Raw genomic sequence first — 24,837 nt, forward strand, 5'->3', positions numbered from 1 at the left:
AAACCGCTTTCAACCATGGCTTTTATGGAGAAAAAAAAAAAATAGTGATTCGGCAAGTGGCAGGTGGACTAGGCTCATTTAGGAAGCACCCGGAGACGTGAGACGGAGTTCGAAAGGAAAGAAAGAAGCTTCCATCAATGAATTCATTACTTACCAAAAGAGTCATTAAGTTACCTTTCCTTTCAGGGCACCGGGTTCGCCGTAATCCCAAATGCGAATGATTGTGGCATTAGAATCACTTACGAAGGAGGGGGGGGCACAGATAGTCCCCATCATTGTCCCAGCAGCGACGCTCAAGCATCGAGCAGGAGGGGGTCGAAGGCAATTGCTATTTACGTATAGACAACAGCCGACGGCATGTTCAAGCCATCATTAATGTATTGTGGTGATGAACATTATGTCAGTTCGGGCACAGAGTGGCCGAACTCAGGAAAATTAGGCCGCATCTCACCGAGCCGAGCTATCACACAATTTGAATACAGCAAGTTGTGACAGGTCAACTCCCTTGGCATTGGCACGTATAAATATTGTAAAATACACATAACGGCAGTCACCGTTTCATGCACCCGCGTTCATCGTACAGTGAATGAAAAGGGCAAAAGAAATTGAAAACTAATTTTGACGTTCCAGTTTCAACGTATAAATACAATAAAGAATCCTCGTAGGCGGACCAGACGTGAGGGCAACATCAGGCCCCAAGTTGTGGAAAAAGCAGAGCATCATTGTCCTTACATGTCGAATGGTCACAATCAGACCAGATAAATAGATACTTCTGCAGAAAACAAATGTCAATAATTTCCCAGTGTGAGCGGAGTGGTACTGACGAGGTTTGGCCTTATTTACATCCCAAAAACTCTCCTGAACCTCATGAAATCTATCGTTCCCCACCCTGTTGAGGCGTCCCATCCAATAGTAGCAGGGAATCCTCCATTCCCCGAGCCTCCGATCCCTTGCTGATCCCCATCACATCCATATGATCCTCCCCTCACCACGTCATTCCAAACAGCATCCATCCCCGAGTTGACGTAGAACAGCGGGTGAACCCAACCCAGACTTCCAGCATTTTCACCATAGACTTCGTGGATGCGGGCATTCATGAGGGCAATTATCGATGCGACGATAGGCGCCGAAGCTGAGGTTCCCCCTACAGTTTCATCTTGGCCGAGAACGACAATCTTCTGCTTTGAACCTCTACCATGTCAAAATCCAAAAAAAGCCATTAGCATCCGACACTAGATAGGTGAGAAAAACAGACGAAAGTCAAAAACAAAAGCAAAGTACTCACTGAGCAGCAACATCGGGATAAACCCTACCCCACTCGTTATAATTCCCTTCCTCCCTCCCCGCCAAGAAACGAATATACTGATTCGCAGTCACATTCTGCCAAAATGGGCGATCAAATAACGTCGAGAATCCAGATCCTCCATAAAACCCTGCCACGCCCCCATCACGACTCGTCCCAGTGGCTCTCTCCCCAGACCCGCCTCAGCCAGGGGGAATCCCTCCGTAGATGACACACTCAAGATAAACGGACACCCACTCGGATACGTAGGACGGAAAGGCGGACACTGCGGACCACCTGGCACCGTGCTCGGCTGCCCTCCATTCACGCCGTTGTCCCCCGCAGAAAAAACGATCGTCATACCCATACAACTCAGCTTTTCCGCCGCAGCGCACATCATATTCGCCTGGTCTTTTGAGTAATTTCCTTCGTCATCGCCATAGGAGACTGTGATGACGGTGGGTCGTTGCGCCACAGGCATGTCGAGGAAATCGTTGAACGCGAGAAGGAAAGGATCTCCTTGTGTTAGGTATGTCCCAACGTCATAAAATGCTACACAACGTTTTTAAGTAGAATTTGTGCAGGTAGCGGGCAGGCAGATGGAGAGAGTAGGAAATGTTTAGGATGTCAGAACAGAAGATTCAAACGCAAACCGGAGATAGGGGAAAACTCACTGGACTTGAGAGGCCACACAAGCCCGGCAACAGTCTGCGTATCCAACGCCGCCTCCACACCTGGCACCACTGGCACATTCACTGCGTCATCCCACTGAACAACATCAATACAATAATCCTTAGCCTCAGGTCTATACTTGGTCAAATATGTCTTCAAATCCAGAGGATCATAATTTTGATTGATATAGGCCATTATCCCGATGGATGGAGGGTCCGAAGCCGAAGGGGTTCGGGGCGTGTAATCGGTGAGGTTGTAAATCTCTCGGATGCACTGGAGCGTTACGCCGTTCATGTCGCATGTAGGGGCACGAGCCTTGAGACTAGAGGTGCCCCCATAGTTGTTAGTGGCACTTCGGTGTGCATGGAGAGGTCTATACCCATGACGGGGTTCGACTCTGCCGAATGGAACAACTTGGCCAAATGTGAGGAGAGGGAAAATACCAATGACTGCGTCAGAGATGGAAGGAGGAATGGTGACGGAGAGAGCACGAATCACAGTTGGACCATTGTTGTATTGGTACGCCTTGAAATTTGCTGAGAGGAACTATATCATCGATCAGCTGACATCTCCAAGGGGTGTTTGAGATGTTAAGAACGCGTCGCACTCACCTCAGCGGCCTCCCCAACAACAGTCTTAACAGTGACCTGGTCTCCGTACAAGTTGAACTCGTACGTAGCACCAGGAATACCCGCCAAAGCGCTTTCGACACGACTCTTCACCTGCGGCGTCGCGCCAACATAACCAGCGACCTCCTCTTGAGTCAACCACTGCCTCCCAGGAGATCCAGGAGCAGCGAGAGCAATATCCCTCATACGTGATTGCAATCCATCTCGATTGGAAGGAACGAGCACGAGAGTGAACTCGGTGGAGTGTTGGGTAGAGGCGGAGTCGGAAGAAGTTTCCATATTGAAGGAATGACATTCGGGGCATTAAAAGTACGCGCCGAGACTGAGATAACAAGTGAAAGGATGAAGGAGAGGAAGGGACCCGTTGTACGTGTCGAGACCATCGCTGGACGAGTTGATGGAAATCCGAGGAGACAAGCTTGCAACCTGAGGCCCAATTGCTCCTTGATCATATATGTGTTTCGTCGGCTATGACACACCCTGATCACCATACGCTGTTGGACTAGCCATATTCAGGAGACGCTATAGTAGAGACAAAGTCCGAAAGCAAAAAAAGAAGCTTCCACCGAGGTGTCCCCCCACTATTACGCAAATTCATCGAGGTGCCTGCTGTTCAGCTTCCTTTCAGGGCGTCAGGATCGCCGCACCAGATTCAAGGGGCCAGAACTTGAAGCTGCCAACTGCATATGGTATGTAATACTAGTGCCGAGATCTAGGTGGGGATATTCATGTTTAACTCATGTTCGAACGCCCAACAAACGGCTCGGGCCGTATTCGAGCAATGTCACACAGAGTGTGAACTCCTCAGCATCAAGGGCCAGCAATTGCAGCAGTCATGCGACAGCACTGGCCTCACAGGCAAAAAACTAAACTCCATTTGGAATGGAGACTTGGAGGATTTTATTTTATTTCTGCTGAATGTGACTGGAGGTATATATTTACTGACTAGCGGAGTTAGCCGATTTTTTTTCATCCATCATCTTACGTAAACGTGGCTGTGCGTTTCAATACAAACGCAAAAGTTGAAATTGCGTCGCCGTGGCGCGCGTCCATGAGCGACGCAAACTCATGCTATCCAGGGTTCCCGAGTGGCTGAGGGTAGCCAATCCATGCGCAACCGAAGAAGCGAAGTTCAGAGGTCTACTCCTTGTACCAGAGTTAGTCTGCATTGGGAGATAAAGTGGCAGCACACGAGGCTGCAACAGACCTAAGTATACCTAACTTGGGACCAAGTGCGGGTTCGTACTGTGTGGTGTGTGATTGTAATAAGGAGTATTTCTAAATCACGTCTGAGTACATCTTTCGACCTTTTCGTCTGCTGGCAGACAAGCACCATCTTCAGCCGGAATATTATCTTTGAAACGCTTTAATCAACAGTGGAAATCCACATTACCGAGACTGCTTTGGTTGCTACATAAGCGGCAAATGACATTACTCCTCCACACACGCGCGCTGCAGCGCTCTCATCTACGACTATTACGACTCGCCCGCCCGCATGTGATCGAGAGGGCCACTGAGATACCAATACCAATACCTATTTTGGCGCCAAGCGATAGACCGCCTTTTTTCCGAGGGGCGGAGACGTATCTTTTACTTATGGATGAGAGCACACCAGACCTCAGAAAAGGCAAGAAAAACTCACGTATATTTCACGAATTCGAGGTTTGGATGGCTGCCATTTAATTTCCTGTGAGTAACAGTGATTGTGTGATCCGCCGCTGTTAACTTGGACGAGTTCCAATATTTGTACAAGCAGCTGCTATAGCTAGTATTGCTCCAGGTATCTATGGTAGTCTGGTATCTGCCGTCCATGAAAATGTCGGCGCTTGATGTTGTGTTGGCACTGAGGAGGAAGGCCTGGGCAAATGTCCCTTGACCCTTGTCAGGCACGCTTCCAAAGGGACGTGGCGGCGAACATACCACGAAATGTCAGAGAAACAGAGGCGCTTTGTTCAAGTGTTTCTTGGATCGGGATACCACAGCCAAATTCTCTGCACACATATTGGCCCATCAAGAAGCACGACATGAACAAAAAGTTGGCCTACTTGCCATGCCAACTTGGCAAGGAGAACGATCCGCGTGAGTTTCTAGCCTGGATGAAAGGATATTGGCAGTATTCAAGCAAACTCACTCTCCTTCCGTTGTGTTCGGACTCCTGTACTCCAGCGTCCGGTTGTCTGCAAACACGGTTCTATTCTCATCGCAGCTAACGAGCCTCAGGAATACAACAAATAGGGTGATGATGAGGCAAAAATGGTTCATTCTGCTGAACGGGGGAAAGGTCGAGGGCTAGAAATCCTGGATGCCTTGGTCTTTTGTAACGGTGATTCAACCCATATTTGGGCATTCCTCTTGGGAGGCATATCCTAGATAAGAAAGTTCAAGAATACCGCGCGCGAAGCCCAAATAAAGAAGCAGCGCATCAATACACATGAACGAAATGAATCAACGTGTAATTCGGGTCCCTTCGCGAAGGCTGTGGTCTGTCGCTGTGCCCCACACCTCACCTTTTAATTTGGGCTATGTTCTCCCTTCAGCAAGCCCTGAACTCCAGGCGCCGGCGTCGAGTACTGGGAAAACGGTTGGAAGAGAAATATCTCGTGTGGCCACAACGGGGCTACACCAGCGAGTTCAGCAATGCGTCTGTCCATGTTTCAACCTCATAACGGCATGCGCAGATCAGGCACAGCGTGGCATGGGTACCTGACAGCCCCAGCAAGCCATTTGAACGTCCGGCATGGTACACAAGCCTTTGGATTTTTCATAACTGGTCGAATCAATCTTGAAGATTGTTTCCATCCCGAAACTAACCAGGGCCTCTGCCATTGAATCCCCCAGTGGATGAACAGTGATTTTACTTAATTTTTGGTCCACCGTTTCCACCCGGCGCTGTATCCCTGATACCCAAAGTGTTTCAACTGCCGATCGTGAATACATTCAACACCAAATTCGTCCAAGACACACAAAGGCGACCGTTACTGCGCATCCACACTGCTTCTTTTCCTTGATCCTACAGGCCTGCCACTGAGTCTGTATGCGGGGGTGAAAGCTGCGCTATTTTGTCCCAGCATTGCATCGCGGCTCGCAAGATCCAGCACGGACCTCCGCAGCTCAACTTTGACTTGGAGTTCCTACGTCCGGCCCCATGCACATAGCAGCTGGCTTTGAGTAGATCCACATATGAAATACGGACCTGTTGCGCAGGTCTCAACACACTAACACATTTACGGAAGTATCTTACATGCATGTTTCCCAACACGCTACGACTAAAATGCATATCAAGATGGACCCTACTATTGCACCGATGACAATGCCCGCTATGGCTCCAAGTGACAAGCCGCCTTTTCCAGCAGAACTATAGACGTAGCTTTACACTCGCGCATGAGCACAGCCAGACGGAGTGGCAACTGAGGCGAAACTCACGTATACTTCACAAAATCGAGGTTCGGGTGACTACGGTTCAAATTCCTGTGTAATACAGTGATCGTGTGCTCGCCCACCGGCAATTTGGGCGAATTCCAATGTTTATAAAAGCAGCTGGTGTTGCTGGTGTTGCTCCAAGTGTCCATTGTACCTTCGTAAATGCCATCGATATAAAAGTCAACGTTTGACGTGGTGTTGGCGCTGAGTAGCCATGCCTGGGCGGATGTCCCTGGAAGGTCGTCAGGTTACGTTGTGGGCGATACCTGCAATGCCGCGTACCGTTGAATGTGAAAGTAACAGTGGCGCTCTGTTCGTGTGTTTCCTTGATGGGGATCCCGCAACGATAGTCTCTGCGCGAGTATTGACCTATCAAGAAGCGCGCCCCACACAGACGCAAGGTTTACCCACTGGTTGTACCAACTATATAAAAAGAATCATTCAGGTGTAAGTTTCTTGACCGGAACGTCTGTGGGCAGGTACTGACTCGGTTGGTCTCGCATAAGGACTTCTATACTCCAGTGCCTGATTGTCCGCATATATTGTTATATCCTTGTCACACCTGACAAGTCCCAGGAATCCCGCAAGCAATGTAGCAAAGATGAGGAAAAGTCGTCCCATTGTGCTGGACGAGAGGCAGAGCGAAAAGGCAAAGAGAACGTTTCTTTATAGTTTGAATGAACCAAATTTAGGCATTCATGATGGAAGGAATTGCCGCGATGCTGTTGGCGATGCAGGGAAGAATTGAAAATGGCATGTCAGCTCAAAAGCAATGAGTCAGGCATCCTATCAACAGATCGAAAAAAGATGAATCGAGGCTCATCACCCCGGGAGCACAAAGCGCCACATTGGGGAGAAGACCATCAAGCTGTTCTGGGATCTTCTGGAGAAGGCCAATGGTCATACAAAGTCTCTGCATTCGCTCCCTAAGGCAAACCAACTACGAGTTTGAAAATCCAAGTGGCTCAGCCCGGCTGTGTAATTCATCAAAGGAACGCGAAGGATGACGGTGAATTCGGCCAAATCCGCGCGCTATATACAATGCAGCAATTGAGCCGCGCGTCAACGTTGTACAGACACTGCCCGGGCCGATCATGAACATCTTATGGGCCTTCCCTCGGCAGACAGACATTGTTCCTAACTAGCCTCCTTTCCTGTCTTCATGGACAGGCAGTGACGGTTGTCCATAGATTCCCCAGAAATCATCAACTTCTACTTATTCTATGCCGCGCCGCAGAAGCTTCAGTGGACAAAATAGACTGTGAAGTCTAAGAATACATCGGTTGCTACGTTAGACGGGATTCCGCGTGTATAATACCAAGCGAATAACAGTCTCTTTGGCCCGTTCCTGCGTTGAAGCCGTTCTACATTACGCCTTCACAGATCCAAGCCGCAAGTGAAAGACGTTCTCACGTTTGCACTTCAGGATCAAGGCAGCGGAAGTGCAATACCTATCTTGGCCCATGTCGATAGCCTGCGTTTTGGGCCAGGTGCAGGGTCGTAGCTAGCGAGACACCCCCACGTATACTTACTTCACAACTTATTCGAGACTTGGACGGTTTCCGTTCAATTTCCTGCGTGTCAGTATGGTCGGCCAGCTTCGGTTGGGACAAATCCCAGTATTTGCAAAAGCGATGGCATGCACTATAGCTGCGTAGTGTTGCTCCAACTTCTGTGGTGGTCTTGTATCTGGCAGGCGACCAGCTTATCCCGCGCGTTGTCATGACTTGTTCAGTACTAACTCACTGGACCATTTCTGGCAATCCTCAGACTCGTATCGCATCCACGAGCAATGACGACTGGGTACGAGTCCAGTGGTGAATACTGCGAAACGCAATTTCTCAATTTCTCGGTTACATAAGTTTGTTGTTGAGCGTGTTGCACGACAATTTGTGGCTTACACATGCAAGTCTTAGATGCCGAAGATTTCTGACTTCTGCTTTGATCACTGGTCGCCACGTCCTTTGCACCAGTCTGACTTGCACCAGTACATATCGAGGACCACCCATGTGCCTGTGTCCTTCTGTCCGCACACTATGAAATACCCCTTGCCGTCGTTAATCGGGAAACACTCTCCCGTTTTTCCTTGCGAGTCGTTCCAGCCGGCGCCATATTTAGAAACCGTAATACCGGAAGAACCGCAAAGTGGGGCGGTCGGTTCTAACGAGAAGCCGGTGCGATTTCTGAAGAACTCGGAATTCGGTGCAGTTGCGGAGTCGCAATGATCTGTTGAGCAAACATCGGTTAACTAGGAGCAAATTTCATTTCGGGCTTCGGTTCACCTTTGTTCGACGGGACTAAAACCCAAGAGGGCATCAAATTACTTGGGAGTCTAGAAGAGTCGTACGCTTCGAGCCAGATCAGGACAAGGTGGAAATTAGCAGTGACAATAGGAAGTAGAGCGAGTGGGACCAAGGCATTCCAGAATCGCATTGTGAATTGCTACTATTATGCTGGCAGGTAACGTATGTGGCATGAGTAGCTGTGTACTGCAACACGAATCAAGGAGTACTGACCCCGGTCCCGAGTGGAACACTGAGGAGAAAAAGGAGGGGATCCCGTCCTCCAGAAGCTATATAGGGGAATCATCCAATCTTCGCGGAGTGAAATATGATATTCCCCAACAGTCCTTGCTCTGCCGGAGGTGTCACACCAGTGTGTCATTAACATTGCCGAAACGCTGTAACCATGGGCACATATTGCACACAGACATAAGTACTACCGCTATCCATTATGTTGAGGAACGAACTGCTAATTCTCATCCAGTACCATCAGCAGGCTAGCTAGGTCATCACAATCGCAAGCGCGTTGGTGCTGCCACTTTTTGCCCATCAATGAGCCCATAATCTTCTGTTCGGTTCTACTTTCGGCATGTGCACCAACAACGCCAGTATCTGCACAAGTCCATGTGGTAAGGAATCATTCGTTCAGGATTACCCAATCAGGTCCCTGGGAGGCGCGAGAATTGTACCCGCGCGCGTCACAGGTCCCATTTTGGCGATAGGTCGACCTCCCCTTTTGGAAACGATTCTCCTGCTGCAATTGAGGAATCTCGACAGTGATGTTAATGTTAATGTTTCCCACCTGACCACGCCTGCATGAACAATCACAGCCGATACCTGTGCTTCTCCATCGCACCAACCACCCATACAAGAGAGCATACAGTTGGAACCGTGATAAGGTCTAAACATTGAGATTATGTATATATCAAGCCCCTCTACACAACCTTTTTGAAGCATGAATCAAGCGTACTGCTGCGGAGTAATGACTGAACTTGGTGGTGGGTCTTGCATCTGAACTGACCCAAAATGACTTCCATCTTCCATGCAAAAGAGGAATGTATCTGTTTGGTGTGGGTCATTAGCAATAGTGCCGCCTGAAGAGCCTCCTGACGTGAGATAGCTGGCATGTCATCGCCGGAATCATCAGCACCGCGGGCCCTGCCAAATCCTTGTTGCGCCCATGTTCCCATGCATGCCTCGGCAAAGATATCGTTGTCAGAGACATTGTTAATGTGAGTGGTGGATTGTTTACCAGTTCGGCTATACTCATCCTATTTCTCCAGAGGTTGAGCGTCGCTTTTGAGAGCGGTAAAGTGATTGGAAGGTGTGTTGCCAGACAGTACCCCGTGCTCACAACACTAGTCGCTCCCATCATTCTCCCATCAATAACTGTTATGTAATAACTTTTCAATATTTACAATCTCACTCATACTTATGGTTACTGACCAAATTTCGCGAAATTCCAATATAAAAAATTTCCGCGTCATGGGTTAAGGAACCATACCAGTTCCCAGATATTTCTGTGGGTAACAAGGCCAGGGAGCCTTCGGCTGTCTATCTTGCCTGAACCAATTGCACTCTCGTGTGTTTGTGTGACTATGCATGTGGATTTTGTGATTGTCTTCATAGGAACCTGATGATGTTGGCACGTTCATGCAGTGGAAACTTCAAGGCCTTACTGGTCATATTTCAGTTACAAGCCATGTTTCCTGATTGTGCAAGTGAAATGATAATGATGTTGAACGCAACACCGTTCTCTCTGTGCTCAAAGTATCAATCTGCATTCGAATTCCCTCTCTCCTTCACCATCTGACTCACAACTTGAAATAGAAAAAGAATTGAGGTAACTACTGTGAAGGATCGATCACCGATCGCGGAGACGACTCCAGTCATTGTGTCAGCGGGGTATTAGCGTGGATGACGTCGCGATGTTGTAATTCATGACGCGAGCGATCAGATTGCAATATTGTAATGAGAGTAGGTCGGTGCGTTGGATCGAATGATACAGCTACATACCACGATTTCAACTGTATATATAGTACACAATCCAGTCGTGCGTCATCATGACTGGCCCAGTACTGACTCGCTGGACCATTCCCGACCAATACTCAGAAACGCAATTTGAGAAGTTCGTTGTTAAACTAAAGGCTCTCTACATTTAAAACCGTTTTCCTTCTCTGCCCAAGATTTTTGATTTTTGTATTGGTCACTCCATGCCGGGGTCGCCAGGTCCTTTGCACCAGTCCGACAAGCACCAGAGCACATCGAGGCTCAAGCAATAATAGTCGTGAGTTGAGCACGAACCATAATGCCCATTGCCGTCATTAATCTGAAAACACCTTCCGCTCTTTCCGTTCGAGTCGATCCACACCCTGTCCTCACTAGAAATCGTAATATTTGAACCGCAAACTGCAGCACTCGGTTCAGGGCCGTATTTGATGGGGTGGTCAAAGTATGTGTCCGTTGCTGTTTGGCAACTGGCTGTTGAGCAAAGATCGGTTAATTAGGAGCGAATTTCGTTTCGGACTTTGGTTTACTTGTGTTTGCCGGGGTTATACCCCAAAACGGTGCACCCAGACCATATCCACCCGAGAAGCAAAAGTTCAGGGTAAGGTGGAAATTAGCAGCGACAATGGGAAGTAGAGCGAACGGGACCAAGGCACTCCAGAATCGCATTGTAAATTGCCACTATTAAGTATTTTGTATTTGAGTAGCTGTTGTACGGCAACATGAATCAAGGAGTACTGACCCTGGTCCCGAGCCGAACGCTTATAGGGCTGAGGAGAAGAAGGGGGATCCTATCCTTCAGAGGCTATACATATAGGACATTCGGGTATTTTCTCAATCTTTGAAGAGTGAACAAATCTTCCGCAACAGTCTCTGTTCCGTGTCATCAATATTACGGCCGAAACGCTGTAACCGTGGACACATACCGCATAATTACTGTACCGCAATATTGAGTTGTGCTGTAGAACGAATTCCTTATCCTCATCAGCAGCTAGCTAGGTTACCACACTTACAGGTGCATTGGTGCTGCCATTTTTTTTTTTGCCTATGAATGGGACCCATTTTTCTTCAAGTTTTCTGAACCGTTCGTTCGGTTCCATCTTCAGCATGTGCATCGACAACGCCAATATCTGTGCAATCCGGAATAGACAAATAGACAAATATATTCGGCCAACTCCGCTACAATTCGCATGACTAGGTCACAGGTCTGAGGTCACTTTTTGCCGATCGAGATAACCTCCAGTAATAACGGTTCTTACGCTGACCGTGCCCACGCGGTGAATATCGCAGCCAATATATATTGTACCTCCCCAACCATATATTGATAAAAGTGAGTGTACGCACTTGTTACCAGGGGAACAATTTTTTTTTTCGTACCCTCCTAACCTTGTTCCTAATTTTCCCACCCCGGGAGCGTCTCTAGTCCTTTGGCTAGGCTGTCGACCACGCCTAGAGGCAACCTCAGTACAAATGGGTGTAACTAAAATCAGAACGATTTCAAGGCTACAGCCTTCCGAACGCACGCGCAATGTTCTCCAGGACTGTTGGACTCCGGCCACATATATATAGGAATTGAGCATTTGCCCATTGCAAGCAGATCAACCTCAGCATATCTAGCCAGGAGACAGGAGGGCACTTATTACGATACGTACATTGTCGCTGAAAGTCACCATGGGATCTATTCACCGTCAGAGGTCCTTCAGGAAGTTTCTTGCCCTTCACGAAATATGGTACATTTATGAACTGCAGATAGATTCCATTCGTCATGGAGGAATGTTCTGACGACGATTGTGAGGAAGAGCTTGATAAATAATCTTGCACACCATTCGCCCCGCGATCCAGAACATGTAGAAAGCCCACATTCTATGACATCTAAGATTCGAATTGAGAGGACCTCTAGGTGGGGGGCCCTCTATATAAGTGTCCCTCAGGTGTCTTCGCCAAGGGCCCAAAGATAGTAGCATCCTGCAACGTTCATCCATAGCTGATAGGAATACTGCGCGAACGAGCTACTGACCTAGTGAACGATATGGTGCCCAGTCTTTCGTGAGGAACTCAAACTCCTCCGGACTAACATAGTAATTTTTACTTGGAGAGCAACCCAATAGATTAGTGCTCCATGGAAGCAGAGGCGATACAACAAGCTCACTTTGGTTTTTTCCCATTTAGTCGTCGCTTGACTTCGTCAAGCGTCACGCCGGGCGGTAACTCAACATCCTTCCTACCCTCTTCTCCCTCGGCTGGACGACGTCCCTTGATGGGACTCGGTGGAGGAATGGGCTCAGCAACTCCCGTTGAAACTGGCGGGAGCGCAGGCGCGTCGTCTGGGACTACACTTTGCTGGGCATCATCCGTTGTGGACATGTCTCCAGATTGAGATTGCGGTGAAGGATCATCCTGGTCATCGGGCGCTTTGGGCAGTTTTGTTGGCTGGATGGTTAGGGAGCCTCCGGTATAACTTGAGAGCACCCAACGTAGGATGCCCTAGGCCAGTCGGAGACGGCGTTAAACCGAGGATGGGCCAATAGTCATGGACGGACCTTTTGAAGACCCAAGTCTCCGACTGCCAGTACATCCGGTCTCCGCAGTGAGAACATGGCGAACATTTGAACTGAATGATATCAGCATATCGGGGATGCCGACAGCAAGTTGAACTGACCGGTCCACTGCGGACAACTCTCAAATCGTGGAATAAATAGACGCTGGAAGAGGACTCACTTTGCCTATCCCTCTCACTGATATTAAATCTTGTTCCATGACCTCGTCGTCGGCTTGAGCAAGCCGTACAGCTGAAAGCCTTCCGTCAACGAAGTGGGTTGCCAAATCGATAACTGAGTTCTCGTGAGTCAGCAGAAAACACGGCATACTGAGAACCAGGGCCTTGCCATATTCTGCTTTCCGTTGACTAAGACCAGCACTGCGGAGGATAGTGATATCCGTAGTAGCCACTTCCCCAGGAGTAGGGAAGAAGGTATGTGGCCTTCATTCATGTTTAGCGAGGTGTTAGCGGGAGTGACCGGTTGCACCAACTTTTCTCCATGAGCAGGAGGCTTTTCAGGTAATGAGGAGTCATAAAGTCGTAGGAACTTGTGCGTGATGGATCGGGCGGCGAGCCACGAGATCTGTTGACCACTAGATGCATAGAAGCATATAGTCACCGAATTCATACAGCGCATCAGCTTCATATGCCGAGATGCCGTTATGCTTTATGAAGAACCCTTACAGAATAGAAACAACCAGCGTCCTAATGGGGTATATGAGTCCATCAGAATATCCAAGCGGAAATTTCGCACCTAAAGGGGTTAACAGGCTCGGGATTCTCGAATGGCCTACACTTCAGTTTTCTGAACACCTCTTCAAAGCGGACGTCAGCCGCGATCAAATGGGCCTTCGCTTCCTCAAAATCAAACGACAGGCGCGCAGGTATAACGGTTGTGTTTGGGTCGAGATCCAAAAAATATTTTGGCACAAACGGCTTGGGGAATACAGACTCATCTTCGACTGGCTTTGCTCCGGATCTTTTTCGAGGCGAAGAAGGCTTCTTTTGCGGTGATTTAGACGTCTCTGGTGAGGATTCCCCAATTTTATATGCACCATGGGTCTCATTCCCTGACCTCGCTCGCTTTGTGCGTGCAGGCTTTGCAACCTCCTCACTCATGCTCTGATTTGAGTCATTCGGGATCTCGGTGATCTTTCGCTTTCTACGTGGAGTAGGAGCGGCATTATCACGCATCGAAGGTACGGAGCGAGATGAAGAACGAGTCGTCGGCATTCTGATGGTGAACGAAGGTCGACTTTTCTCAAAGTGTCCAAGCACCAGGAAGCAAGCCCTCCACATTCGGCACCGCCAGGTTCACACACTTGGGACCCTCCACGTCAATATTGCACAACAACACGAACGCGTCACGAATTCTATAACATGGCAGCAACTGAACCAGCAGCAACACCTGATACTCTTATGACAGCAGGAGATTCGTTTGGCCCACCCGGTGTAGCCGAAGGATCTCCCCTCATGAATTCGTACACGCATCATTCTCCAACACCAACAACGCCAGGCCGCTATCTTCTTGGCGTGGACGAGGCAGGGCGCGGTCCAGTTTTAGGTCCAGTAAGTTGCCTTGCCTCTATTCCTGACTCTATTGCATGCTATTGGATAGCTCGTGTATGGAATTGCATACTGTCCTATTGAGTATAAGCCAAAATTGGAAACGATGGGTTTTGCAGGTGCTGTATTTCACTGCAGCGCTAATCTGGTCCGATGATTTCATCCGTGCAGACTCTAAGACACTGGCTTCGTCGACACGAGAGGCACTGCTAAACAAACTGTCCTCTGAACCATCGGATCTCGGCTGGTCTGTTCGAGTTATAAGGTTCAGGTTTTTGTTTAATGTTGGCAAACGCTATTCACATGAAGTTATCAGTCCACAGGCAATATCGAGTGGCATGCTGAAGCTTCCACCAACGAATCTTAATACCCAGAGCGAAAATGCTACCGTACTTCTGATACGAGAGGTTCTTTCTGCTGGAATAGACATAGCTGAAGTTAGCACTTTTTTTTTTGAATTCTGAAGCGTATCTGACTGGCTAAGATGTATGTCGATGCATTGGGCCCCTCCGCCAAGTACCAATCATATCTGTCAGAGTTATTTCCCGGCATTGAGATAACGGTTGAGCCGTAAGCTCGGGTTGCTAGTTCTCGGAATCGAGCCCTCACTCTTCTCTCAGGAAAGCGGATGCAACATACCCGATTGTCAGTGCTGCCAGTATAGCTGCCAAGGTGACTCGCGATGCTTGGATAGAGAATTGGGTGTACGAGGAAGCACCTAGATCGTTTTCTCACATCCCACCGAAATGGGTGACCCAAGAGCGAGGAAGTGGTTATCCGTCAGGTAGTGGTTTCGGAAGATGTTATCGCGCTATTGACAACGATATTGCTCCCAGACCCAAAGACGAAGGAATGGCTTATCTCTACCATGGACAAGACGTTTGGCTACCCAGTATCGCGCGATTTAGCTGGGCAACGGTCAAGTTGAAATTAGACAAAGACGCGCACCCTGTTACGTGGTATGTATTGTTGCATTTCAAACAATCTCAGAATTGATCGCACCAAAACCAGGGTCGATGAAGACCAGAAAAGTCTCGCAAAAGCCTTCAGTAGCGTCAACCCCAAGGAAAAGGGCAGGTGCGCTTTGGCAAAGGAAGTGGGATTGAAGAGTATCGCGGACTTATGAGTAATTTTATGGATAACTATTATACCCTGCTAGTTTCAGAGTCGGAGGAAATTTTCATTCCCATAAAGAAAGCATGTGTCATAGTCTCATACAAATATAAATGAGGCTGCAGGCATCGGGCGAATGTTGTCAACCAACGTATTACACCAGTGCATGGAGAAATGGGGATTTTAGTATGGGCTTGATTACCAGGCAGGGGGAGCCTGTGCCTGAGTAGAGTCGCCCCAACCACCGGTGGCGTCCGCCGCCCAGTCAGTTGTGGGAGCGGTAGCATCGGCCCAATCGAGACCCGGAGCTAAAGGGTTAAGGTATTAGGACATGATATATCAATTTCACGAAGGGGTCCCACTTACCCTCAGAAGTAAAGCCGGGTTGGGTTGGTACGGAGGGATCCCAATCTAATCCACCACCACCAGCTGCAGGTTCTTCGGGAATGAGCGCTGCTGTAGCCTTCGCGGCAGCAGCATCCTGCTGCTCCTTATCAGCCTCGTCAGGGTCACGATAGAAAAACATATCAGGCATCACATCCCATGGTTGCGAACGTGAGACAGTCCCACGAAGTCGGAGGACCTCACGGGCAAGGAACCACCACATGAGACCAATCGAGTGCCGCCCTTTGTTGTTAATCGGGATGGCAACATCAACATATTTCAGAGGTGCGTCTGTATCGCAGAAAGCAATGACAGGGACGTTAACATATGAACCCTCACGAATGGCTTGTTGATCGACACGGGGATCGGTAACAATAATGATGCGAGGCTCTCTGAATGAGCGTGTAGCGGTGTTGGTGAAGGAGCCAGGAGTAAAGCGGCCAGTAACAGCTTGAGCACCAGTGTGAGATGCAAACTTGAGGACGGCGCGATGCCCATATGGCCGCACGCTGAGAACAACAACATCTTCAGGTGCCATGGGAGCGATTATACGGGCAGCCAAAATCAGCTTCTCCCATGTCTTTCCAATATTTATAAGATGGATTCCTGTACAGGAACCACACAGCTATATGAATTCCATCGAGTCATAATCCTGGCTTCCTTGACATACCATCAGCACGACGCTTCCAGACATATGGGATCATGCTCCTGTCGCAGTTTTTGGTGCCAATGTGCGACTGAGCTGACAAGAGCAGCTGAATATCCTCATCGCTAGGAGCAAGGATTGGGGGAAGTTTTGACATTATGGACTACAAAGTGAGAGAGAATCAGAATCAAGTTCAGAATGCATCCATGCCACAACTTTGACATCCAGACAGCAATCTCATTCCGACAGCTCAAATCCCACCCCAACGGGCCCGGATACGCCTAGGATGCCATCAAGAAGTCTCGAACAGGTGAAGATACTTACAGAATTTCGAGAACGTCGACCGAAACGATTAGAGTCCGAATTCAGGTTAACCGGATTCAATGCGTTCCAATTTAGGCAACACGCGCTCGGCGCTTAATGCGTACCCTTGTTGGAATTTCATCTCTTCGCTGGATGTTGATGGACATGACTGCTATGCACGAATTGCAAGTACGGCTCGAATAGTTGATTTGCTGCAGGTGGCCAACAATCAAAAGTAAATACGGTAAGCCGCAAATTCTCTCAATCTGTGGAGACGTCCCGGCCACTGTTAGTATTCCAGATCATTTGGGAATTAATGGAGGAACGAGATTAAATGAAATTTGTGTGCCCCGGGTCTTAGCATTCCAGTTTTCCTCGTGTCCGCCGCACACCTGGATTCTCTCTGAACTCGCTTTGTATCTCTTATCATCTCATGGTATTTTTTTAGGCCTTTTTTGTTGTCTTTTTTTTTGGCTACATTCTTTTCTTTGCTCGCGTCCTGCTGGACGCTTCAGCCTCCGTGCCTTCGCGCTCACCTGCGCTTCGGCCTCTGTGCTTCTTCGTGCTGACTAGCGCATTCGTTTCAGCACTTTGCGTCCGCTACACACACCAACCTGTCCTTTCTGGCATGCCCTTTTTTCTCCGGTTTATTGTCTGCCTTTCTTCTTTCTGACCCCCTGTTTTTTAACAGTTCAACCGTTTATTCCCGAATGTAAGTATTCGGTCTTACTAAAGGTGAAGGTGTTGTGACTTTCGGTTACCTTTTGTGGGTAGGATCCCGGGTATTTAGTGCTTCCCTTTCAGTAACTAGAGTGCTTGCGCTTCGCGCTTCGCTTGACTCTGCACAGCCCTTGTTTCCTTTCGCCCGTCCCAGCATGAATCTACTTCTATTTTTTTTCAGTTCGTTTCGCAAATATACTTAGGCTATAAAAATATGTGTTTAATTGGAATGCAGACATCCGACAAACACAATCCAATTTTTCCAGTCATTCGGAGTCTGGAATTATCTAAAGGCAAAGCGAAAAAGAAGGTGGTATGGCGACAAATCACAGTGGAACCAGCGCAAGGACAGACGATGGAATAGTCAGACTTGGGAACATCACCAAGCACGTTGACACCTTTTAATGCATGCGTGACATTGTCGCGTGCAAGAGGAAGAAAAAGCATATGATTAAACCGAGACTTTAAGCTAGTGGGAGCGGAAATGGTGGAAGGAAAGTAAAGGGACAGAAGGGACAGGCAAGATGACGTAAAAGAAAGCATGTAAAGAAAAGGAAACAACCCAAAAGGGAAGATGATGACAAATTTTCAGCGTCGCCAATTGCGTAATATCGGGAGTGGTTACAGACTCCTTCCCAGTCGCTCACATGATTTCTCCGAGGTTTAGCCGCAACTTACGTTGCCTCCGAAATCTGTCGAGCTTCGGAGGCAACGTAAGTTGCGGCTAAACTTCGGAGAAATCATGTGAGCGACTGGGAAGGAGTCTGGAGTGGTTAGTGACTCTGTGTGCAGAGTAACTTCTCTCCTCGACTGTTGCTCTCTTCTGTATTTTCAGCGTCACCCACCACCGCCCCCTGCTCCACCTAAAACGTATTTACCGGGTCGCCTCCGATATCTCAGAGGCCTCGACTTTCGTCGCCACCCACTTTGCTGCTTCGAGTCACCCGTTGCGCACAAGCCAAAACTTCTTAACTGTCAACAAGTCACAACAAGCGTTTGCTATTTGTCATTGGTTCAAATGCCTCATGCCGATGCTAGCCTGGTGCCGCAGCACATTGCTACCAAAGAAGCATTTTGGTACCATGTGTACATGCAGTTGGGAGCTCTTCTCGAAGGCGAACGAAATTGGGTGAGTGTGGTTGGTGTAATCTGTTGAACCCGAATAACTCTCAAGGTCGGATGGAGGTCTCTAACTTATCGAATGCCGCTTCATTGATCTATAATTCATTACTTGCATTCCCCGCTCATTTCGGTCCTGCCGATCGAGCCGTGAATTGGTCTGGTATGTTTTTCTCCAGTAGGTGCCTTGATAATATTCTAGAAGCATGATGCTGGCAGGGTTTTACTTGGATGCTGAGTTGTTTCCCGGAAAGAAGAGGGATCCCAAGCTTCCTCGTTTACTTCTGCTTGGACCGTTCTCAGGAAAGCCCGCATGCCAATTTATTCATACTCAGGCAGGCAAAGGTGTATGTGCCGACGCGTTTGTTCACCGCACGACAGTGGTGGTTCCTGATGTCGGTGAGCAAAACACTCTGTCCATCCATGCATCATTTAATAGCCCCTATTGGTGCAGATAAGTATCCTGGTCATATCGCTTGCGATGGTGAGACCAAAAGCGAGATAGTCATTCCTTTGATACGAAGGGATCTGCCTGCAGGCGAGACCGCCCTTGGCGTTCTTGACTTAGACTCTCTCATATTGAATGGTTTTGACGATGATGATAAACGCGGACTAGAGCACATTGCAGACCTCATCGTCCAATCCTGCGATTGGGACTGTACATGACGTCACAGGGACAAGAATCATTTGTAATCTAATTTGTTCATCCTGATAACAGGTCAACATCGCTCAATATCTGTTCATAATTCTGTCGGCTTCTTCCTGCACGATTTGGGAGTCTCCACACCAGTGGTGGTCCCTGGCTTCCGTGAGTTTGGGATGCCAAGGGATTCAGTTCCTAGCCAGCTTGTTGGCCTTATCGGATTCAATTTGAGCGGCTTTCTTCCCGCGTCCTCTGCTAATGATTTCCTCTCGTGCGTGCATGGGAGTCCGAGGTTAGCGGATTTGACTGTGCTTATCAAACAATCAGTCACAGGCATCATCATCGGAGGGGAAGGCTGGATTCTTACCCGGTTGTGATGCTGTCTCACAACATTTCTCTCTTGTGGGTGCTTCGATATCATTCTTAAAGTATGATGCTGGTAGGTCGGGTTTGACCTGGAGGCTGTGCTGTTTCCTGGAAAGAAGGGGGATCCCGACCTCCCTCGTTTACTTCTCCCTGGGTCGTTTTTAGGAAAACTCGCATGCTCGTTATTTATACTCGGGCAGGCAAAGGCGTACGTGCCGACGCGTTTGTTGGCCACACGACAGTAGTCCCTGATGTTGGTGGGCAACACGCGCCAATCCTCTGTCCGCCCATGCACGATCTAATACCCCTACCGATGCGCACAAGTATCCTGGTCATTTCGGTCGATTCTTTTGATACGAAGGGATCTGCCTGCAGGCGAGACCACCCTTGGCGTTCTTGACTTTTATATTGAACGGTTTTGATGATAAACAGGGATCAGAGAGCTTAGAGAGCATCGCAGACCTCAGTGTTCAATGTCGTAATCGGGGTTCAGTTGACGCCACAGAGGCAAAAGTCGTTTGAAATTCATATACGTTGGCCTGATAGGAAGTCCAAACTCAAGGCTATGGCTTCTCAGCCATGCCAGACAACTGGCATACAATTTCTCCGGTTCGTCCCATAATTGAGTCAGCTCCCTGCGCGGTTTGAGGGTCTCCACGCCTTGTCCGTCGGTTAATGGCAGTCGCAGTCCGTTTTCATCCCAGCCCCCATAAGTTTCGTGGGGTGGCGCGGATGGGTGTGTAAGGGGGAGTCAGTTCCTCCTTACAATCTTGTTTGACCCATCGAAACCCGCTTGAGTGGCTTTCTCTCCTGCCTCCTGTGTCGATGTTGCATTTTTTCCCTCTCCCACAAGGGTCACAGGGTGCCCAGCTGTCAGCCAATGAGTCACAGCACGAGATTCTTGCATTCCTGGTCGTCCAATGCAACCCCATATATAGAGACAAGGGCCCTGGCCAGTCGCTTCTATTTGCCGGTGGTAAGTCTTCTCCGGGACCGGACACCCGCAACACTTTCCTTATTCAAACGGGAACTTTCTTGACGACATGACCTTAATCGAACTATCCCTCAACTATGTAAGCAATGGGAAGAGACAAGGGAATTGGGTGCTGGGGCCCTTGGCGTATTGAAAGGGCACAAGTGTCATTGCCCACACTAGTCCTGCGAGTTCGCGCCCCGGGGGATTACGGTGCCGATGGTTTCATTTCCGAGACATTGCCTCATTGACTAGCTAGATTAACTTGTGCACCACTCTCGAGTGATGATTCCCGCGAGGAAAAATGAGTTAGGAAGGGAAACCTCCATACCCGTGCGGTGGTGATTTTCTGGGCGACTTGTCCACCCTCAAGTATGAGTCGACATTCCCTCATCTTTGCGTTGTTTGCGGGGCTTGTTAGGTGTGATAAAACTACGCGGACAATCAGCTGCGGGCTATTGAATGTTCTTGTTTCGATTGGTTTCTGTCGTATAGATACTTCTACACACTCCCAAAAGGCATGGGCACGACGAGGGTTTTACTAGATGCCGAGCTGTTTGATTCTTCGGATGAAGAAAACGCCCTCGCTTCTTGGGCCGTTCGCCCTTGCTCAATTCATTCATGCTCAAAGGCGCATGTGCCGACACATTGTCGGCCACAAGATGATACTGGTTCCTGCTACTGATCTGCTAGTAAGACCGTTCTTGGTATTGTGTCTTGTATTGAATGATTTTGACTAGGATGATAAACGTGGACTAGATGGCATTGTGGCTCCCATTCTCAAATCCTGCGAGAATGACATCGCAGGGGGAAAAGTCTGCGTGATTTCTACATTACGTGGGCCGGAATGTCCAACGTTACGGCTCGGTAGATTGGGCCTTCGTCCATGCCAGGTAATCGGCATGCAACTTCTTTTGTTCGTCCCATAATTTTGTTAACTTCTTCCTGCGTGATTTGGGAATCTCCACCCCTTGTGCATCGGTCAGTGGCAGTCCATTTTCGTCCCAAATGCCATAAGTCCCTTCGGGTTCGTGGGGAGGTTTGAACATGTCTAGGGGATCCAGTTTTCCTCGTTCTAATTTAGCTAGCTTTTTTGCCTTGTCGGCTTCAGCTTGAGCAGCTTTTTTCGCTGCTTTCTCAGCCAATGCTGCATTTTTCTCCTCCCGTGCGCGCACAAGAGTCACAGGGTCAACAAGTTTAACCAAAGCTCTCCCATCTATCAGGTGATTAGCCAAGGGCATGGTCATGGTTATGAAAGGCTGAATTCTTACCTTCCTGGTCATCCAATGCAACTCCGAGTGGGACAAGATCTTGATCTCGCAAGCGATCAGATAGAGAAAGGATCTCTTTAGCCGGGGCTTGGGAAATCGCTAATCTTCGCACATCATCTCTAAATCGAGACAACACGCTGATGTATGGCGTCAACATCGCCTCCCGCTGTGAAATTATCAAGGGTCAGACCAGGACCAGGGACTCCAGAACCTCTCGCTTACATCAATCGGCCCGTCCGTTTCTTGTGAACTACTTACGGTGCCCCAGCCGATACCGTTCAAGGGTAGTGGTCCCTCTCCTAGACCAAATACCCGCAACATCTTTGTGACCCATGCAGCAACTTTCTTGACGACGTCGATGTTGACATTCGAACGACCCCTGCCTAAATAAACATTGGTGAGAGACACGAGGGAATTAAGTCGTGCTAAAGCTTCTGGGGTATTGAAAGAGTCGCAAAGAGCTTCTCTCAACGCATGCTGTGTCTGGTGTAAACTATAGGAGATTAGACACGAGTAAGGGTCCGTAAAGAAATTTGCTCACGCTTCGGTGAGTTCTCGCTCTGGGGCGTTATAATGGTGACGAAACTCTAGTTTTTTTTCCGAAACGTTAGCCTCATTGATTAAAGCTTTCACAACGGTAAAGAAATTCTGGTGTTGATAGGTCACTTTTTTCCCACTGAAATGTAGGACTGCGAAGGGCACGCACGTCAAAGGTCGCCTCAATAGCCTTCGTTTCTGCTATCGCACTTCCTCTGAAGTCCATCTTGGCATTCCACAGGTGTCCAAGAAATGCAAGTCGCAATTGTCGAGCGGTGTATAGGTTCAATGCTTCCTGCAAGGACGGATGAAAAAGGAGTGCGGTTCGACAGGAAGGGGTACTCCTTACCCGTATGGTGATGAAGTTTTTCAGCGATTTGCTCATCTTTAACCCTTCAATGTGCAGATGACCAGTATGCAGAAAATAGTTCACCCATTGACGACAATCATGGAACGCCTAAAGTTGACATCCTATCAGAGAAACACTTCAACTTCAACTTGACACCCCTCCCCACCTCGGACTGAGCAATTTCATTGTCATGGTGAGGGAAGGCCAAGTCAATGCCACCGGAGTGAATGTCCATGTTGTCGCCTAGAAGCTCGGTGGCCATAACGGAGCACTCAATGTGCCATCCTGGCCTCCCTTCACCCCAGGGCGATGGCCATGCGGGTTCTCCCGGCTTCGAGGCTTTCCATAAGGCAAAGTCTACAGCGGATCGTTTCCCTTTTCCACTTGTCAGAGCACCTGGCGAGGTGATCAAACCTAATGAGCAAAGTGGAAGTTTCGTAAAGAAGACACCCTCACCTTCGCCTTCTTCTAACAGCTCTTTGTCCCCTTTATTCCACGGCATGAGTTTGGCATAGAAATGGCTCCATTCCTCTACTGTGCCTTCTGAATTTGCCGCGGTAGCGCTGACCCGCTTTGCCCCATCGAAAGCCGTGGTGTCAAAGTACACGCTTCCATCACCACCGGGTACGCGTATCCCCTCTGTATTATCTTCTCTACAAAGGTCACAATCTCGGGGACATATTCTGTCACACGAGTCAAGGCGTCGGGTGGTGCCACCTTCAAGCGGTTCATATCGGCCATGAATTCGCCTTCCCAATATGCAGCGAGGGAACGGAAGATGCTGTGGTCTTTCACCTCTGCTTTGAACTTTCCAAGGAGACAGTAAGCCTTCTTTCTGTATCTACCATGTTGGTGCGTACTTGTGAGTCCAAGTATGGTCCAAGGATGTCTGAGGAAGAATCGATAAGGGCTTCTGCGCGATCCTTTCCAGTACGGCCTGATGACAGGTCTTCCGTAGCGACTTCCAATGCATTAAATGTAGTGTTCTTTCAGAAAGCAACGTGAGCATATAGATATTCAGATTGATGACGCAGGAACTCACAAGAGAGGTTATATGCATTGAGAATTTTTCATCACGCTCTGTCCCGGCCTCAGTCCATGCAGGATCTGACTTGGCTTTTTGGAAAAGCTCCACCCATACAGCATTTTCCTCCCCGCGCCGAGGTACGTCTTCAGGTGAGAGTGATCCGACAAGCTTCGATTGAAGATACGACGCGAAGGCACGCTTCACATCAGCTATCAAAGAGTCGTCTAAAGAGTTAGACTGATCGCGCAGTCTCTTAACTAGGTACAAGTGTCTGGCTCGTTGGATGATCTGCATATTGTATCAGTCGTGAGTGGAATACCGGAATGAAATGTAGGGGACCTTATCATCGATATCTGTAACATTCATAACGAAATGAATGTCGTATCCAAAGTAATCTGTCAATATTCGTCGAATGATATCTTGTGTCACGTAGTTTCTGTGGACCGTCAGCTTAGGCGCTGTGAACCGAAGGCAAGTGGTATGTCCGCACCTCGCGTGCCCAAGATGAGAGGCATCGTAGACGGTAGGACCGCAATTGTACCACTTGATCAACCGTCCATTCATAGGGACGAAGACATCCTAATTTCACGATCGGAAAGTCAGACGAGTCATGGGGACCGGCTTGGCGCCAGCCAAAGAGGTGCGTTACAAGCGAACTTTCGATTTTGTCATGGAGTTATAGACCCGCAGGACAGGCTCAGGCGTCCTAGGGATGGGCTTAATCCAATCGGGCTGCCCACTGCCCTTCTCTAAGGAGTTTGCTGTATCTGTCATTTTGCCCTGGTTTGGGAACTGAGTGAAATGTATTGTTCTGATCGTGAATCTTGTTGCTGAAATCCGTTGTAGAAGCTTTAACAACAGATTTGAAGCTCTTATTCTCATCCAATTCCCAAGAGTCAGATTACAGACACGAAGATGGACAACCCATGGGAGTCGGACCAAACAATACCTCACAAAACCAAACAACTTGACTGAATATTCAAAAAAGA

At 48.6% G+C, this 24,837-nt stretch overlaps 11 protein-coding genes across 11 annotated transcripts; 3 read left to right on the forward strand and 8 right to left on the reverse strand.

Annotated features, from left to right (window-relative positions):
- Positions 1-742: 742 nt before the first annotated feature.
- Positions 743-3,026, reverse strand: EI90DRAFT_3069918 (peptidase S8/S53 domain-containing protein; the record flags this gene model as incomplete). The annotated part of the gene is made up of 7 exons (XM_039061196.1): positions 743-772; positions 825-1,191; positions 1,286-1,484; positions 1,520-1,834; positions 1,957-2,500; positions 2,566-2,786; positions 2,819-3,026. Coding segments are annotated over 6 exons (1,839 nt in total), but the record flags the coding sequence as incomplete, so codon positions are not given.
- An 873-nt stretch (positions 3,027-3,899) lies between these two features.
- On the reverse strand, positions 3,900-4,899 carry EI90DRAFT_1912602 (uncharacterized protein). Its single transcript, XM_039052326.1, has 5 exons — positions 4,715-4,899; positions 4,629-4,640; positions 4,504-4,572; positions 4,226-4,454; positions 3,900-4,170 (listed from the first exon to the last, which is right to left on the reverse strand). Exons 1-5 carry the CDS (start codon positions 4,782-4,784, stop codon positions 4,047-4,049), a joined length of 504 nt encoding a protein of 167 aa, XP_038913021.1. The 5' UTR covers positions 4,785-4,899; the 3' UTR covers positions 3,900-4,046.
- An 846-nt stretch (positions 4,900-5,745) lies between these two features.
- On the reverse strand, positions 5,746-7,013 carry EI90DRAFT_3069926 (uncharacterized protein). The gene is made up of 5 exons (XM_039061197.1): positions 6,491-7,013; positions 6,415-6,426; positions 6,286-6,356; positions 6,007-6,235; positions 5,746-5,950 (listed from the first exon to the last, which is right to left on the reverse strand). The coding sequence occupies exons 1-5, from the start codon at positions 6,622-6,624 to the stop codon at positions 5,821-5,823; spliced, it is 576 nt and encodes a 191-aa protein (XP_038913022.1). The 5' UTR covers positions 6,625-7,013; the 3' UTR covers positions 5,746-5,820.
- An 821-nt stretch (positions 7,014-7,834) lies between these two features.
- EI90DRAFT_3069927 (uncharacterized protein) lies at positions 7,835-8,449 on the reverse strand (the record flags this gene model as incomplete). The annotated part of the gene is given in 3 exon segments (XM_039061198.1): positions 7,835-8,229; positions 8,276-8,283; positions 8,294-8,449. Coding segments are annotated over 3 exon segments (426 nt in total), but the record flags the coding sequence as incomplete, so codon positions are not given.
- Positions 8,450-9,073: 624 nt separating this feature from the next.
- EI90DRAFT_3069936 (uncharacterized protein) lies at positions 9,074-9,566 on the reverse strand. The gene is made up of 2 exons (XM_039061199.1): positions 9,538-9,566; positions 9,074-9,481 (listed from the first exon to the last, which is right to left on the reverse strand). The coding sequence occupies exons 1-2, from the start codon at positions 9,553-9,555 to the stop codon at positions 9,221-9,223; spliced, it is 279 nt and encodes a 92-aa protein (XP_038913024.1). The 5' UTR covers positions 9,556-9,566; the 3' UTR covers positions 9,074-9,220.
- Positions 9,567-10,694: 1,128 nt separating this feature from the next.
- EI90DRAFT_3069939 (uncharacterized protein) lies at positions 10,695-11,165 on the forward strand. Its single transcript, XM_039061200.1, has 3 exons — positions 10,695-10,766; positions 10,823-10,973; positions 11,035-11,165. Exons 1-3 carry the CDS (start codon positions 10,724-10,726, stop codon positions 11,135-11,137), a joined length of 297 nt encoding a protein of 98 aa, XP_038913025.1. The 5' UTR covers positions 10,695-10,723; the 3' UTR covers positions 11,138-11,165.
- An 839-nt stretch (positions 11,166-12,004) lies between these two features.
- On the reverse strand, positions 12,005-14,282 carry EI90DRAFT_1912893 (DNA glycosylase). The gene is made up of 11 exons (XM_039052327.1): positions 13,586-14,282; positions 13,516-13,536; positions 13,323-13,424; positions 13,178-13,272; positions 13,011-13,123; positions 12,952-12,958; positions 12,833-12,903; positions 12,442-12,776; positions 12,310-12,380; positions 12,153-12,257; positions 12,005-12,070 (listed from the first exon to the last, which is right to left on the reverse strand). The coding sequence occupies exons 1-10, from the start codon at positions 14,128-14,130 to the stop codon at positions 12,220-12,222; spliced, it is 1,398 nt and encodes a 465-aa protein (XP_038913026.1). The 5' UTR covers positions 14,131-14,282; the 3' UTR covers positions 12,005-12,070; positions 12,153-12,219.
- Positions 14,251-15,523, forward strand: EI90DRAFT_3146489 (ribonuclease H2 subunit A; the record flags this gene model as incomplete). Its single annotated transcript, XM_039065416.1, has 7 exons — positions 14,251-14,400; positions 14,450-14,516; positions 14,569-14,662; positions 14,714-14,834; positions 14,882-14,967; positions 15,018-15,356; positions 15,409-15,523. The coding sequence occupies 7 exons, from the start codon at positions 14,251-14,253 to the stop codon at positions 15,521-15,523; spliced, it is 972 nt and encodes a 323-aa protein (XP_038913027.1).
- On the reverse strand, positions 15,502-16,875 carry EI90DRAFT_2999182 (ribosomal protein S2, flavodoxin-like domain-containing protein). Its single transcript, XM_039056281.1, has 3 exons — positions 16,565-16,875; positions 15,877-16,500; positions 15,502-15,818 (listed from the first exon to the last, which is right to left on the reverse strand). Exons 1-3 carry the CDS (start codon positions 16,695-16,697, stop codon positions 15,709-15,711), a joined length of 867 nt encoding a protein of 288 aa, XP_038913028.1. The 5' UTR covers positions 16,698-16,875; the 3' UTR covers positions 15,502-15,708.
- A 1,706-nt stretch (positions 16,876-18,581) lies between these two features.
- Positions 18,582-19,348, forward strand: EI90DRAFT_3146491 (GAF domain-like protein; the record flags this gene model as incomplete). Its single annotated transcript, XM_039065417.1, has 4 exons — positions 18,582-18,692; positions 18,749-18,860; positions 18,902-19,081; positions 19,137-19,348. 4 exons carry the CDS (start codon positions 18,582-18,584, stop codon positions 19,346-19,348), a joined length of 615 nt encoding a protein of 204 aa, XP_038913029.1.
- Positions 19,349-21,521: 2,173 nt separating this feature from the next.
- Positions 21,522-24,622, reverse strand: EI90DRAFT_3146492 (uncharacterized protein; the record flags this gene model as incomplete). Its single annotated transcript, XM_039065418.1, has 15 exons — positions 21,522-21,880; positions 21,936-22,101; positions 22,158-22,428; positions 22,477-22,583; positions 22,642-22,767; positions 22,822-22,929; positions 22,988-23,217; positions 23,278-23,350; positions 23,390-23,429; positions 23,450-23,628; positions 23,682-23,807; positions 23,864-24,136; positions 24,188-24,284; positions 24,339-24,427; positions 24,506-24,622. The coding sequence occupies 15 exons, from the start codon at positions 24,620-24,622 to the stop codon at positions 21,522-21,524; spliced, it is 2,361 nt and encodes a 786-aa protein (XP_038913030.1).
- Positions 24,623-24,837: the final 215 nt, after the last annotated feature.

Source organism: Cantharellus anzutake (assembly GCF_015039405.1).
Source record: "Cantharellus anzutake strain C23 chromosome Unknown EI90scaffold_45, whole genome shotgun sequence".
NCBI classification, from domain to species: Eukaryota; Fungi; Basidiomycota; class Agaricomycetes; order Cantharellales; family Hydnaceae; genus Cantharellus; species Cantharellus anzutake.

Bases quoted from the DNA above. Each gene is read 5' to 3' on its own strand.
- EI90DRAFT_1912602 (XM_039052326.1), bottom strand. From the start codon at position 4,784: ATGAGAATAGAACCGTGTTTGCAGACAACCGGACGCTGGAGTACAGGA. The intron at 4,455-4,503 runs GTATGTTCGCCG...ACAAGGGTCAAG, and splicing joins TGTTTCTCTGACATTTCGTG to GGACATTTGCCCAGGCCTTC. The intron at 4,171-4,225 runs GTGAGTTTTTCT...CATAAGTAAAAG, and splicing joins CTCGAATTCGTGAAATATAC to ATACGTCTCCGCCCCTCGGA.
- EI90DRAFT_3069939 (XM_039061200.1), top strand. From the start codon at position 10,724: ATGGGGTGGTCAAAGTATGTGTCCGTTGCTGTTTGGCAACTGG. The intron at 10,767-10,822 runs CTGTTGAGCAAA...ACTTTGGTTTAC, and splicing joins CGTTGCTGTTTGGCAACTGG to TTGTGTTTGCCGGGGTTATA. The intron at 10,974-11,034 runs CTATTAAGTATT...AGGAGTACTGAC, and splicing joins AATCGCATTGTAAATTGCCA to CCTGGTCCCGAGCCGAACGC.
- EI90DRAFT_1912893 (XM_039052327.1), bottom strand. From the start codon at position 14,130: ATGTGGAGGGCTTGCTTCCTGGTGCTTGGACACTTTGAGAAAAGTCGA. The intron at 13,124-13,177 runs GCAAGGCCCTGG...ACGAGAACTCAG, and splicing joins TCAACGGAAAGCAGAATATG to TTATCGATTTGGCAACCCAC. The intron at 12,777-12,832 runs GTCCGTCCATGA...CGACTGGCCTAG, and splicing joins GAGACTTGGGTCTTCAAAAG to GGCATCCTACGTTGGGTGCT.
- EI90DRAFT_3069926 (XM_039061197.1), bottom strand. From the start codon at position 6,624: ATGGGACGACTTTTCCTCATCTTTGCTACATTGCTTGCGGGATTCCTG. The intron at 6,236-6,285 runs GTACGCGGCATT...ACGACCTTCCAG, and splicing joins TGTTACTTTCACATTCAACG to GGACATCCGCCCAGGCATGG. The intron at 5,951-6,006 runs GTGAGTTTCGCC...GCGAGTGTAAAG, and splicing joins CTCGATTTTGTGAAGTATAC to CTACGTCTATAGTTCTGCTG.
- EI90DRAFT_2999182 (XM_039056281.1), bottom strand. From the start codon at position 16,697: ATGTCAAAACTTCCCCCAATCCTTGCTCCTAGCGATGAGGATATTCAG. The intron at 16,501-16,564 runs GTATGTCAAGGA...GTTCCTGTACAG, and splicing joins CTGGAAGCGTCGTGCTGATG to GAATCCATCTTATAAATATT. The intron at 15,819-15,876 runs GTAAGTGGGACC...TTAACCCTTTAG, and splicing joins ACCCGGCTTTACTTCTGAGG to CTCCGGGTCTCGATTGGGCC.